Consider the following 14,345-nt stretch of genomic DNA (forward strand, 5'->3'; position numbering starts at 1 on the left):
AAGGATAGCTGTATCCTCTTGTGTTAAAAATAAGTCTGTGGAGGTTTTGTCTCTTTCCTGAGCTGAGGACATTTTGCAACAAAAATTTAAATCCTTGATAATATGTCCTGGTTTTTCCTTTAAGGAAGCTTGGGGTGAAGTTAACTGGCAGTTTCAAAGCAGAGATAAATAAAGTAGGCAGACAGCCTTGATAAACCCTCTAGCTCTCTTCTTTTGTGGGCATTAAATTCCCAGTATAAGGGGAATGTTTAGCTACCTGACTACTAAATAGCATGGGTCTACTGAGCAAAGACACTGTTCCTTTTCAGTAATGCTTACTGTACGGCCTTGTTCGGAGCTTCCTGGCTTAGTAGTTGTTCTCCCATTCCCTCTCCCAAATTAGGAAGGGATGTTATTTGAATTTTTCTTTTACTTGGTGGACACCTTAATATGCTGGTTTAGCAAGACCTCTTATCTCTTTCCTTAGCCTTGTCCCACAACACTTGCTGTCAGCATTATGCTCTGCTTTAAAAGTATGTTTTAGAGAATTTTGGTACACGTTCCTGTACCAAGCCTTCCTGTTCCCCTCTGAAGAGGAGGCTGCTATAAATAGTTTTCCCATCAGAGAAATTATTATAGCTTATCTGTTTGTATTTGTTGCTTCTGATAGACTTCTCCCATTCATCTTTCCTGTTACACGTGAAGATTGTGGGTTTTGCCTTAAAGCATTTCCTGACAAACTGATGTGATATTAAAAAAAAGAGGATTAGGGGCTGGACCTTGTGACATCAAACTGGCTTTGAACCAGACTGGGCCTCTTAAACGTGTACTTGTTAAGGACACATGCCACCTGTTGGTGTGCAAATGGAGTGGTTTGACATAGGAACACTGACCTCTAGGCTGGCTGTCTCAAAACCCTGTGTAATGAATAACAAGCAGCTGTCATAGGTAAGTACATTTCCCTTTAATGCTAACAGTCCGATTTCCTTTGCAGAGCGTCCTATTTTGATTTTCAGCTTAGCTAAACAATTTGCTTGTTCCTTTCCAGTGCAACGTAGGTATTTATATATTTTTAGTGGGATCGGTCTTTTTGCTTGTTCAGTGCTATTATGGGATCTTCTCCCAATTCTGAGACAAACTAAAAATCTTCTTTTATTTTTTTAATCCCTTTTTGTTTTAATTTTTTCCATGTATGCTCAAACTGGCCTGCCAGGACAAGGACAAAGTAAGTCTGACCCTCTCTGCCTGTGTTGCCCCCTGGGGCTCTCACCAGATAGTTCTCTCTTGTTTTTTCCTTTTGTCACAGAGGCATTTGCTGCTTCTCCCTCTTTGTACCTTCTGTTGGATTGCTACTGTTTGTTTCTGTTCTTGGTTTGAATTTTCCTTTTTTCTTTTTATTTCTCCCTTTTTGTATGACTTCTGATTCTTGGTGCAAAATTATTTTTGGGATTTTTGACCCTCACTTTTTTAAGTTGTCCTGTTTGATGTCCACTTCCTTTACTTTGTTTCTCACTGAAACATTACATTCTTCATTATGTAAGATCTTTCCGGGAAAAGCTCAAATTAACAAAAGAATTTGCCCTTTCTCACATGTTCTTGTTCCCAAAACAAGATAAGCAATTTCCTACACTGCTGCAAGTCCTTCAGACTGGGATGGTTTAAAATAAAGATATTTTTTTTCTTTCTCTATAAAATCAAGTTGTGTTGGAGTTGTTTTTGTTGTTTGTGGTTTTTTTTAAGAAGTATCCAGAAAGACAGCAGTGTTGCATGCTTTGCTGCTTTGAAATTGATCCCAAATGGATGAGCCTTGTCAGTTGCTTTCTGCCAAACAGCACAGCCCAGGTTTTCCCTTACAGAAAGGCAGAGAAAGCATTTCAGGCAGACAGGAAGAGATTTGTCTGCTTGGTGTGAAAGAAAAGATTATTAATGACTTTATGATGCAGGATTTGCAGCTGAAGTGATCAGGAAGGTTTTCTAGATTATTCCATCTACTTTCAGTCTGACAGAGGTGCGTGCGTACTTAACCACTCTGTATCTGTTTCCTCGTTTGTATAATGAGGATGAAGATGCAGTGTGTCAGAGAGTCTGTAAGGCTTAATTTTTGGTTAATGAGTCTCATGTCCAAACTGAATCTGGGCATGGAAAACCCAGCTCGCATGAAAAACTTTTCAGGAAGCTATAAACATTAAAAGTAAAAATACAGCTTTGAGTATTCACTAGAGCATATAACCTGTGAACGTTGGTCAAGAGTCCTGTTGCCTTTCATCTCTGTACAATAACTTCCTACTGAGAGAGCAGCTTTGTTGTTAAAGCTCCTCAGCTCCGAGCTGGAGATGTCTGTACAAGCTGAGCTACACATTGACAATCACAGCTCAAAATGTAAGCTTAAGGAAGTTGGTATTCATTGCATGTGCTTCCTGTGTGTTCCCTTTTCTTCTTTTAGCCCTCTCATGAAAAGCTAATTTTATGTTACTTTTAAAGAACCAATCTGTTTCTCCTTTTCTCTGCAGGCCAGTGAAGCAGAGGAGAATGGATCAGACAGTTTCATGCACTCCATGGACCCTCAGCTGGAGAGACAAGTGGAAACGATCAGGAACCTGGTGGATTCCTATATGGCAATTGTCAACAAAACCATCAGAGACCTCATGCCGAAGACAATCATGCACCTCATGATAAACAATGTACTTATCTCTCTAGTCAGTGGAGTGGGGGAGACACAGAAGGGGAAAAATAGGAAGGGAAAGAATGAAGAAAACCTGAAAGTGGCTTGGAAGGAGGGAGAGGTGGGAACAGAATGGAGTGCTTCAAGGAAGACAGTGCAAAGTGATTCCTTCTTTGTGCTCCTTTACAGACCAAGGACTTCATCCATTCGGAGTTGCTGGCAAACCTGTACTCCTGTGGTGACCAAAACACGCTGATGGAGGAATCAGCAGAGCAGGCTCAGCGACGCGATGAAATGCTGCGCATGTACCATGCCCTGAAAGAGGCCCTCAACATCATCGGGGACATCAACACCAGCACTATCAGCACCCCCATGCCCCCACCGGTGGACGACTCTTGGCTGCAGGTGCAGAGCGTACCATCTGGACGCAGGTACCAGAGGCTCAGGGGGAGAGCCCCACAGACCTGCCTGATGCCTCTTCAGTGGCTAGCTGGGGCCTCCGACTGAGACAGGGAGTCCTCCTCTTCCCCTCCTCTCCCTGTGGACGGAGAGTTCTGGGTACTTACATTGGGAGGCTCCTAGGCTTTGAAAGTGGTGTAGGGCTACTACGTCTTTATGGTGGATGCGAAGGCTTCTAAACCCTTAGGTTAGGTGGTGCCTGAAGTACCCCTGAAGGCAACCTGAAGCCTGGCGTGGCCCTTGAAAGCCAAAGGGTGGTGTGTAAAATGACATGAAACCAAAGGAGCGCTGAAGGCAGCCTTTGGGGACCTGATGATGACAAAGGGATCTCAGGCCAATTGCTGCAGTTGAATTTTCTTCATTTGTTTGTCAGGTCTCCTACGTCCAGCCCCACGCCACAGAGGAGAGCTCCAGCTGTTCCACCCGCCAGACCTGGGTCTCGAGGTCCAGCTCCTGGGCCACCTCCTGCTGGTGGGTCCACGCTGGGTGGTGCCCCCCCCGTGCCCTCCAGGCCAGGTGCCTCTCCTGATCCCTTTGGGCCCCCGCCTCAGGTTCCTTCTCGGCCTAATCGTGCTCCTCCTGGGGTTCCCAGGTAAGTCCCGAAATGTTGCTCCACGCAGGTGGGATATGTCCAGGTTTTGAGTAGCAGCCCTGACAGCGCTTAGCCTGCCTGGGCCATGGAAGGAGAATGGAGCGCGTGGTATGGGTACAGTCTTCAGAGACTTGAATGGAGTCCATAGGCAGGAGCATTGTTGTCCATTGAGATTTCATTGCATGGATGAGGCAGCGTCAAGGCAGCTCTTGGGAAGAGAGAGGCAGCCTCTTCGCTGCACAGACCTCTGTGTAAAGGATGGGGGAAGAGGACCTTGTACCCAAGGGCTTTATTAAAGCAGTCATACCAACACCCCTGCTCACAAGTAGGAGGTGGTCACTAGAAGAATCACAGGGCTGGAGTGACAGTTCCCCTCTGTGTAGGGCTCCCCAAAGTCTGAAGTTGCCCCTTTTCTTCTGGCCCGGAGTTCTTCAAGGTGAGTTAGAGACACCTTCATCTAAGCTGTTCAGTTGCTTTTTTGCTAGAAAATATTGCAACGTCACTGCAGGGAAAAGGATAGTTTTTTGGGGGGGCATTTCTGTTGCTTCTGTAATCAACTTGAACATTTTCCAGTCTAGAGGGTCCAAATCACACAGCTTTGCTTTCCATTTAGGAAACTTAATTCCTTTCCTGTGCAGTCGCTTCAAACACACTTCAGCAGAGTAGTAAGGGATTACCCCCTGTGCAGCTAGGCACGTGTTCCTGAAAGAACTTAGGAAGTGGTCTGGAACCGGGAATGCTTTTATGTTGAGTACTCGGCCTCCTGTGAGAAAGAGAAGGTAATTAGCACAGTGAAGAATGAACATAACCAGAAACTCCCCAGTGACAAGCCAGAGGGAACACACTTTCCTTGTGGAAAATACCTTCTTTCCAGTGGGTGCTGGTGGGACCTGTCTGAAAGCATTGCCATTTTCTGAGGAAAGGCCCAGCCTGTCAGTGGGTGATGACGGTACATGGCAGAAGAGGCTCAGCTCCCTGCTGTGATAGTGCCCCAGCTCATACTTGGCGCTGCCTGTTTGGGGGGGAGGTGTTCTCTGCCAGGCTGTATCTAGCCCAGAGGTGGGTGAGTCTGAGGAGATTCTAGACCAGTTTCTGACTCTGGTGCGTGCAAATGGTTTGACTTTCTTGGTGCCTCTGCCCCAGTCCTCCCTATGCACCTTGATGCAGCTCCCACAGTAGCTTGTCCACACATGTTTCGGTGTTGCCCCAGGGACTGTGGTCCTGCTGGTGGCACCTACGGATGTCAGCATGCTTTTCCTGTGTATTTCAGCCCTTGCTTCTTGTGACCCTGCTTTTCTGTATGATGTTACTTTGTAGTTTTGTTTTTAGTATACTTTTGCTGCTTTCTGTTTCCATCTTTCTTCTTTCACTCAGTTTCATTTCTTCACTCATGAAAATATTCAATATACCTGATCATCACGGTAGGATTCCCCCAAAGGGCTGAAATGAATTGGTCTCTTCTGAAGAAATCCGTCATAGCCTGTCTTGGTGGCTTTCCTGCCTTTTGCATGAGGTAGAAGGGTTTAGGGTAAGGTAGGGAACAGCACTGGAGCAGAGGAAGAGATTGTTTCATGCTTAACAGACCAATCCCTTGTTTTAGAAGGAGAGGTGGTAGGTTGGATTGCATGCTACTGACTGCCCAGACCTGGAATTGAGAATGTAGTTCCAGAAGGTGTGAAGTGATGCTCATTCTCTGATCCCCCTCTCTGATTCTTCCAGTTGTTCATAGACTCCTCTGGATCCTGACATCAGCTTGTCATTTGAGTTCACTGATGAACGGAGAATTTCCAATAAGGGACTCTTTCTCTTCCTCTCCTGTATATAGAACAAGAATGTTCCCTGCTAGCACTTGGACTTGGGCCCTTCTGCCATGGGTGAATGAATGCCATCTCCATTGTTGCTTTTTTTAATACTTTTTAAATTCTTTTCCCTTGCTTACCAGGCTACACTAGTGTGTGTGTGTGAGGAGCAAAGCTCTTGTATATGGCATGAGTGGGCTTTGCTGTAGGAGTTGTTGTTATGTAGTGAACTGGAAGTGCATGGTGGTGGCTGGATGTAGTTTGCATGTGTATGCACACTGATTCCCGTGTAGAGGTTTGGCAGGTTGTGTGCCTCCAGTTGTGTGAGCATCTGATTTTATGAATGATGAACTTAAACAAATGTCACTCTATTTCTTTCTCATAAACATAATTATATAGACACACGTTTTCATGCATAAAGACCACACAGTCCATTTTCTTGCACAGGAAAGTATTCCTGCATATAATTAAGGACACTTAAAACAAGGCTTGCCATCCTGCCTCTGTACTTAGCATTTATTCAGTCTACTATGGAAGTCTGTACTGCCAAATACAGATCTTTGGGAGCTGAAAGACAGAAACAGTATAAGGTCCTGTCTGTGTGCAGTGAAGGACTGCACTTGGACTGTGTGCCTATTGGAGCTATGCAGAAGGATTAGCTCTAAGAAAGCTGTGAAGATGCTCCTCTAGGTATTTGGGCTCTTCAGTTAAAAAGAGTTTGATAGAAACTGTAGGTGAAAGAGCTTAGGCAAGCTTAAAGGAAAAGTAAGAAAGTTTAGGTGAGAATGACTTAACCACTGGAAAAATGAGTTGAAGGTGTTAGTGGGTTCTCCGTTGTTTGGTACATCTAAGGAAAAAGATGCAAACGATCAGTATCACTGTACGCATAACATTGCATGGCTTTGTAACTTGAATTATTGAGGAGTTTGGAGTAGCCGATCACATGATTTGTGACCTTCAAGATACAAGCCTTCACCTGCTGCTTCCCATTTTGGGTAGTGCTCAGGACTGCATGTTACCTCCCTCTTTCCTGAGCGTTTATTTCAACTCTAGCATTTAATATGGTCAGAAGATAGGAATGCTTAGTGAGAGGCAAGTCAAGCCACCAGTAGCCAGCTGGTGGGGGTATACTGCTGGTTTGGCAGGTATGGACATCAGCCTGGATGTGTGAGTGGACTGGGTGGGCGAGTGAGCACCAGCCAGTAGGTGTGTGCACAGACAGATAGGTTTCAGCACACCCCTGTGCGCAGCAGGTCCTGGACACATGCAAAGACGAGGCTGATTGTGTGTGTGCGGTCCTGCGTGGCACGGTGCAGTCCCAACCAGCAGTGCACGCTCGTGCCGTGTTCTGGAGGGGGATGTGCGAATGTGTGGCTCTGCAAGTGCATGTGTCTCTGTTCCACCTTCTTGACAGTCTGTGTGGCCTCTGCCTTGAACTGTCTGAACTGCCATGTTGATTTCATGTTGTCTTTCAGAATCACTATCAGTGACCCCTGAGGACTGGCAGCCACGGTACGTTCTGCGCTCTCCCTGCAATGCATGAGTCAGTGTGTCCCCATCCTCCATTACTTTGCTCTGCAGCTCACCTCTGCTGCCTAGTTCTTGTATCAGTAATAGAGTCCCTTGTCCAACGAACCACCTCTGCCAGGATCTCATAAAGGGAGGAGTCTTGAACAGAAAAACTGGCTGATCAGAGACAGAGCAGCTGCTTGAGCTGCAGGAGCTGGGGAAGCCTCCGTACCTGACTTCTCTGCTTCTAGATAGAGGAGGTGGGATGGGGGAATGAGCTCTGGAAACAAGGCCTAGACTGTCTGTGTCTTTCATTTGGCTTATATCCACACTGACTGGGAGATCGGCTGAACGAACTCCATTTTTATTTGGTTTGTCAGCTGTTAGGATCAAGAGGGAGACGTGGGGAGCTGTTAGTTCAGACTCCTCTTCTTACATTCTAATGTCCGGCTGGAGAAGTACTCCCATCCTCCTTGGTGCTCGTGGAAGGCAGGAGGAGTTTGGGTCATTAATACCAGGACTTCCATATCTGAGTGCAGGGTAACTCTGACCTTGAATGTTCCCCGTTATCCTTGTGTCCCATTGTCACAGTTAGAAGCCAACTCCCTTTGCTTGTTCTCCACTTGACCCTTTATCTTCTAGGTTACTCTTTTGCCTCCATTCAAACTGCCTTCTCTCCTCTGCCTCCTGCCCCTGTGAGAGGAAGTGTTTAGTGATCCATCCCCCCAGCACTCTGCCCCGAGCTCCTGCCTGTTTCCCTTTCCTATCCCTCCCTGCAGTTTGCAGCATTGTACTTGTTCAGTGATGTAGCAGGGTACTGGGGCAGGCTCATGTGTGCTGCGCTGGCCCAGTGACTCTTCCTTGTCCTGTTAATGCTGAGACTGGGGGTGTAGAGAGGGAGATGGAGGAAATTCTCCTGAGTCTTTTTCCTGGGAGTCTCCAGCCCTTACTGACAAACAGGTAGAGAGGGCAGAACAGGGCACGTGTAGGGATTTTGGGCCCCTTCTCCCTTTCTCTGTGCATGTTTCTTGAAGTGAAAAGTCTGAGAGGAGTGGAAGCAGCAGCAGCTCCTGTGGATTCTCTGGCTGCTGGTTGCAGCAGAGAACTGGGCTTGGGTAGCGTGTGCTGAAGTCCTCTCAACAGGAATAGCAAGCCCTGTTCCAGGGCAGGGCGGCTCACAGCTAACCCCCATCGTGCAGCAGACGGTGTCTGTTACTGCTGCGTGTAACTGCAGTTAGAGCTGAGAGGTGCCACATCACATCAAACCAATGCAGTGATTGACATCATCTTTGAGGATGTCATCTGTCAGCCCTCCTCGCTGATGACGTACTGCAGAGGTGTTGGAGCAATCAGCAGTTTCCTCCAATACTCCGCCTACTGCAGACATCCCTGACAGCCCTAGAAACATGCATCTTGGTGAACAACCTCAGCAAAGAGGCTTGCTGTTGTCTGTACCTTGTTCTGGGACTCGCTGTTTTGGGGTGTTCTGTTCTTGATCTGGCATAAAGAGCACCAAGGAAATTAAAAACCCAAAACACCACTATAAAACAAAGAACTTTAAAAAAAAAAAAATTCCCCCGCAAAACCTTTTGCAGTCCAAGGCAATAAATGTAATGTACCATCTCTGTTAGGTCCTTAGCAGAACTCGATTAACCCATTGTTTTCCTAGATACGATTAGCTCAGTGTTCGTTCTTGGTATGGCTTGAAAGACCAATGTCAAAGGACATGATAGTCACCATAACTGGTCTTCTCAGGCTCCTGCCAGGACTCGGGTCTTACTTCCCACGTACTGGAGGCTGCCACAGACTTCCCCATGAGCAAAACTTTGTTCCCTCTTGTTCTGACTGAGGAAAATGACTTTTCAGTGATATAAAAGGGTTTGGCTAGCAGTGTAGTGAGACAGACTGAAGTAACATTTCAAGAGTGAATGCTGCATGTCTGAGAGACCTCTCTGTCCCTTTTTCTGCTAGGAAACAGTTTTCAGCCTTTTATAACTTCACCAGGCAGATGCTGCAAGTGTCTCCAGAAAACCTGTAACTTTAAAAAGTGACAGCTCCTCCCCCTGAAATGCCCTGAGTGCTGAGAGAAGTGTCTGCAAAAATGAATCACAGTACACTACAAAAAAGCAGCCCATCTACCTGCAAATTATTTGTGCTCTTTTCAGTCCTGTTTATTCTGGTAGGGTCAATTGTTGTCTCTTGCCAGAACACGTCACACAGTCCAGTGACTTCAAGCATCCTTTTCGCGTAAAGCTGTGGAGGCTGTTAGAACAAACTGTCCAAACTCCTGAAATGCAAAAAGTCCTTCAAGCTTCTCAAAAAATGCCTTCTAACACATGTGACACTACAACAGCATCTCACTAAAGGTTGAGCTGAAGTTTTGTGAGGCTTTAATTCAAGTGCTATTGCTGTTCTGGTAACAGTAGTAGCCTTTGAATGGTTGGTATTGCATTTACACTGTGAGCAACCTTCAGAGATGATGCACAGACCCTGTGTGTCGTGATGCTGAGGGTCACAGATTGCCCAGTTGTAACATCTCATGGTGAGATTTGCTTCTGGGAGACTGTATTATTTTGGCATCCTTCCAAGGTGCTTGTAACTTGCAGGTTAGCTCAGTCCCATCACTGTACAGGAGCAGTAACTTGATGGGCATGCTGACAGTGGGGTCTTGTGGTCCCTATTGACGCTTTCAGTCAAGAATAGAAATGTTTTACTGTCTGAAGCTTATATATCACTTCCCAAGGCAAACAATGAGTGGTCGTAATTGTTTTGGGATCTGGGGCTCAATAGCTACGGAGCAATAAATTCTGCTGAGGTCTAACACACAGGACTGTAGAGTTGCCTTGGCTCATTTACTAAGATGAGGGAGCTTGCCATAATTTATAGGAGTGCAGCTCCTCTGGTACCAGCATGCCGATAGACTTGCAGCCAGTGCAAAACAGGACGTCCTTATCTCGGGAGATTGCACTGGTGCAAATACCCTCCTCTGCCCCCTCTTCCCTTCTTCCTGCTTCCCTCAGCCCGTGTTAGGGGAAGGTCTTCATTTCTCTCAGCCAGGTGATTGTAATCTAAATTAAAGCTTGTCAGTGTGGAATTATTCAGGCATTAATTCTGTGACACCTGGTTCTGCATTGTCAGTGCAAATGCTTCCCCTCTATTTGGTCTGCATCCTGTTGGGTTTGCTCTTTGCTTTTCAGGCAGTTCGGACTGTAAAACTACTCTGGCTCAGTACTGGACAATTTAATTATCATAATGATGCTGTTTAGGCTGCAGACACTGCAGGGAGCATGCTTTAAAGGAAAAACATAATTGGACTCACTGACTTACAGAACAATTTATTTGTAGATTTCATAAAGCCTGTAGTCTGAGTCTGAAGTGATCTTTCAAGTAATGAGTTGAGAGAGAGACGGCAAGGGTGTGTATTTTCTGGGGTTTTGTTTTTCCCCAGTCCCTTACAGAAAGGAGACTCCAGAGCACTTAAGAGTTTGCCATCTGTGTGAGTTAACTTGTTGCCCAGTTACCTAGCTAAAGTGCCAGTAAAAGGGCTGGAGCAGAGTGGGGTAGCGATAGCCAGAGCTCCTTTTATTGAAGTAGAAGCTGCATTTGCTGAGCACCAGAACTAGAGAACCAGAAGCAGCAAGCTTGCCCCTAATGTCAGAGATCAGTGTCATTGGAATAGGCAACCTCAGGCTTGCATTAGCCTCGAGGGCGGGGGAAGAAGGTGCTCCTCCAAACCATCCAAGAACCTCTGACAGCAGCGCGTCTCAGAGGACCCCATCCATGCTGTGTGACTGTCATGTGCTTGATACAGGAGCTCACTGTTGTCCGTGCTTCTCAACTCTCGTTCCAGAGCCAGTGCATTCACTGGCAATAAATCTCCGCACTTCCAAATTTCAGAGGGAACACAAAACTGGCTGTGCAGCAGATTGCTTTACTGGTGATCCATGCTGTGCAGGAAGGCCAGTGTGAGGCGTGAGTAAGCGTGTAAGTCTCCTTCGTGGAGTTGCAGGCTGGTAGTTTGTGCCTCATGTTTTATTTTCTCGCTGGCTCAGGCGAGGTGGAGAAGCACGTGTGATTGTGACTGCGATTGCTGTGCTAACCACAGTGTGTGTTCTCTTGTTTTTGTTTCCTGCTTTTTCACAGCAGAAGGGGCCCCGCCTCACCTACTCGACCTACCATAATCCGACCGGCTGAACCGTCCCTCTTAGATTTATAACTCGAGGCTGTAGACAGCTGGCGACGAATGCCGTGCTGGCGGCTTCCCCATTGCACCCTCCCTTCCACAGCCACAGTCACTCCTCTCATCCATCCCACACCTCTGCCTCCCACCACCCCCTCCTGGTGTGTCGTAAAACACTAGCCTAGTGATCGAGCTCTTCGTCTTCACTCGTGCGTCCTGTATTGCTTTGTGAGCGTAGAGTAGCCTTCATTCAGTGGCATGGATCCCTGAAGTACACAGGCTCCTTGGAGAGATCAGCCGCAGGGACATCCTTAAGTCCAAGCGGTGGCTGTCCGTCCAGTAATTCCATCCGCCTGGTCTAGCCTGGATAAGTGTCCTGCCTGCATCAGTTAGCTGTAGCACCTGGGACTGATCTGTAGCTATTTTCTTTTCTTGTAGCTAAGGCGACAAAAGTGTAACTTAGAAGAAAAATCCCGTCAAAACATGTGACACCGTTAGAAACAGATTCAATGTCCTGTGTATTAGTTTGACTTCTAAGGTGCAAAAATTCATGTTGGGAGCAGTGCAATCAACCTCTTACCGAAGTGAGGCAGGGAGATCAAGAAAGGGGGAGAACTCAGTGGATCGGTCTAGTCCTGCCAGAGCGAAGTCTGAGATAGCACGCACAGCTCAGCGGGCAGGGAGCACGCGGACCTGCTCACGCTCTGCTCCTAGAAGAGCTGGGGAGATCCTGCTGGTGACACACTGGCTCCTGCCAGCGGCTGTCTGGCATCACCACTTTTGGCTGACTTGTCTGAACCCAGCAGGGAGAGGGGAATAGATGCGTGGCTCCCCCTTTGCAAATGGACAGCCGCATTTTTTCTGGGAGTTGGCTGGGTAATCTTTTGAAAATTCTGCTTTGAGTAAGCACATCTCTCAGTGTTTTTTTGGGTACTGTGGTGACTTCTTCCGTAGCCTTTTTCTTCTTGCATGCATACAGTACGTGTTTGGGGAAACTTGTAACCATTGTTGATCACAACTCATCTTCTGAAGGTTTGGGGTTTACTTTTCATGCTATATGTATTAAAAAAAGACTTGAGAATCAAGAATATATCAACCCCGTACATCTCAGATGTCATGTCTCTACCAGAGCTAAATGAGCCACCCGTGTTGCAGGCTTTCAGCCAGGCCTGTTTCAGGTTTAAGTTACCTTATTTCAGTGCTTAGTGCTCTTAATTGCTGTGGTGGATCCTCTGTTGTTCTGATGCCAGTTCCCTTCTGCATTGTAACTGTTGTTTTACTACTTTTCCTCCTCTTCCTTCCCTTCCCCTGTTCCCTGTTTCTTTGTTTTCTTGTCTTTAAACTCCAGCCGGCCGGGTAAGGCCAGTCCCTCCCGCCCGGAGAGCCCCAAACCACCATTTGACATGTAGGCCTGCTCCCTCTGAGACTCTTTGCCTGCCTCTTAGCTGTTCTGTCCTGGAATGGTCTGACTCGAATCTCACATGGCTTGTTTTGTTTGTGTTTTGTGACATACACATATCAGATGTAATTGTAGTGAAACTGGGTTTGGTTTTGGTTTTTTTTCTTTTTCTTCCCAGATGCTTAAAGGAGTTAAGTATATTGTAGTAATGATAAACATATATTTACTGTTATAAATATCTATAAATATATATATATAAGATGAAAAATCTATATATGTCCAGGTGTTTAAAGCCATTTGTGCTTCCTTGTGGATTTTAGGAAATACACACACAACACATGCAAAAAGTTAACCAAATCCCGATGTTGAGTTTTTGAGCTGATTGTTAAATTCTCTGCTGTGTGCAGTTGGGTTGTTGTATTACCCCAGACTTGTGGGTGAACTGTCTCAGTGCTGGTAGTAGCTGTGATGCAGTTTGTGATCTACCTGTCACTCTTGTTTATTGGATGAAATAAATGATCATTTCTGTATAACAAAGGTCTCCATGACTAGAATAAAACCATCGCTCTTTCTCTTGCTCTTTCTCTGTGTGATTTTCAAACTGTGTTTGCTTATAACTTAAATCTTTTCATCCCATGTATTATGCAAGTGGGTGCTGTCACAGATAGGGAAGGTGGACCAGACCTGCTGCAGCAGAGCGAAACTGCTCGTCAGATGCAGAACTTGACTCCCTGTCTCTGTGGTAAAGAAAAATGCATGGAGGTGCCTCAGTGACTGGACATATGGCAGGTGTGAGTTTTGCACACAACTGCTTGGTTCTTCAAAAGGTATTTTTGCCTGTGAGCTGTTTGCAGAGCACAGCAGGCCCCTATTCAGGGTAGGTTTTTTTGTCAAGTGGTGTCTTTTGGGGCTGTAGCTGAAGTACAGCCCAACCACAGTCTAGTATACTCAGCCAGCTCCTGCCTGGCCCTTGCTTTGGGCTGAGGTGGGATTTCTCCCCTGGTATAAACCGGGTAAACCTCTGAATTCAGTCCGAGTAAAGGTGGGTCAGCAAAACACTCGTGAAGGGAACAGGGTGAAAAACGGGTCTGGGTGTGAAATGCTGCCCACAAGAACCATCGTGGGCTCATCAGCAGTCTGTCTACAGGAAAACATTCATGAAAGCTAAGTGAGAAGGGTATCCTGTGCCAGGGCAGGTTGTCTTAAAAAAAAAAAAAAATTCTTCTCTTTTTTTCCTGATGAAATTTCAGTGTGATCTGTGTTGAAGAAATAAATGTAGTCCATGCCCACCTGAATGAGTTTATTTGGAAAGCGAATTTGTGACAGGATTGTCACCTCTGCAACAGACTGCAGACCACCTTCACTCCTCTCATCTCCTTTGCAGTACTAGAGTAGAACATCCAATCAATATTTATTCCATTTACAATAACACTCTGTATTAAATCACAGCCCTGCCCCCGTTAGCTATGATACAGATTTACAAGTAGCCTGAACAGGCATCAACACTGCAAAAGGCTTAGTCTTTCTTCAAGGAACACAGAGCATTTACACAGGTACAGTATGTACACAGACATGTGCAGCCAGCAGCCTGTGGCACTGGCTGTCACCCCACTGGTGGTGTGCTAATGATGCTGCTAGCGCCATTCAAAAGCCAGCCCCGCTCTCTGCCAACAGGTTTGCAGGCAAGCTCTCATTCTTTGAAAGCTTTTTTTAGTTTTATATGGAACCATCAAGTTGAACCATTAAAAAAAAAAGAAGCAACCTCC

At 46.2% G+C, this 14,345-nt stretch overlaps 1 protein-coding gene across 19 annotated transcripts in view; it reads left to right on the forward strand.

The window, feature by feature from the left end:
* Positions 1–13,159, forward strand: part of DNM1 (dynamin 1) — a 68,729-nt gene extending 55,570 nt beyond the window's left edge. For 4 of the 19 annotated variants that reach the window (XM_037401107.1, XM_037401110.1, XM_037401108.1 and 1 more), the window contains 5 exons: positions 1,193–1,204; positions 2,490–2,660; positions 2,831–3,072; positions 3,474–3,692; positions 11,144–13,159. In XM_037401107.1, coding sequence (XP_037257004.1) covers positions 1,193–1,204; positions 2,490–2,660; positions 2,831–3,072; positions 3,474–3,692; positions 11,144–11,216 — 717 coding nt within the window. In that variant the 3' untranslated portion in view covers positions 11,217–13,159. Of the gene's footprint in view, positions 1–1,192; positions 1,205–2,489; positions 2,661–2,830; positions 3,073–3,473; positions 3,693–6,966; positions 7,004–11,143 lie in introns of all 19 variants that reach the window. The other 15 variants (XM_037401116.1, XM_037401118.1, XM_037401109.1 and 12 more) reach the window with 12 other exon arrangements.
* The last annotated feature ends 1,186 nt before the right edge of the window (positions 13,160–14,345 follow it).

This window comes from Falco rusticolus, chromosome 9 (genome assembly GCF_015220075.1).
Source record: "Falco rusticolus isolate bFalRus1 chromosome 9, bFalRus1.pri, whole genome shotgun sequence".
Taxonomy (NCBI): Eukaryota; Metazoa; Chordata; class Aves; order Falconiformes; family Falconidae; genus Falco; species Falco rusticolus.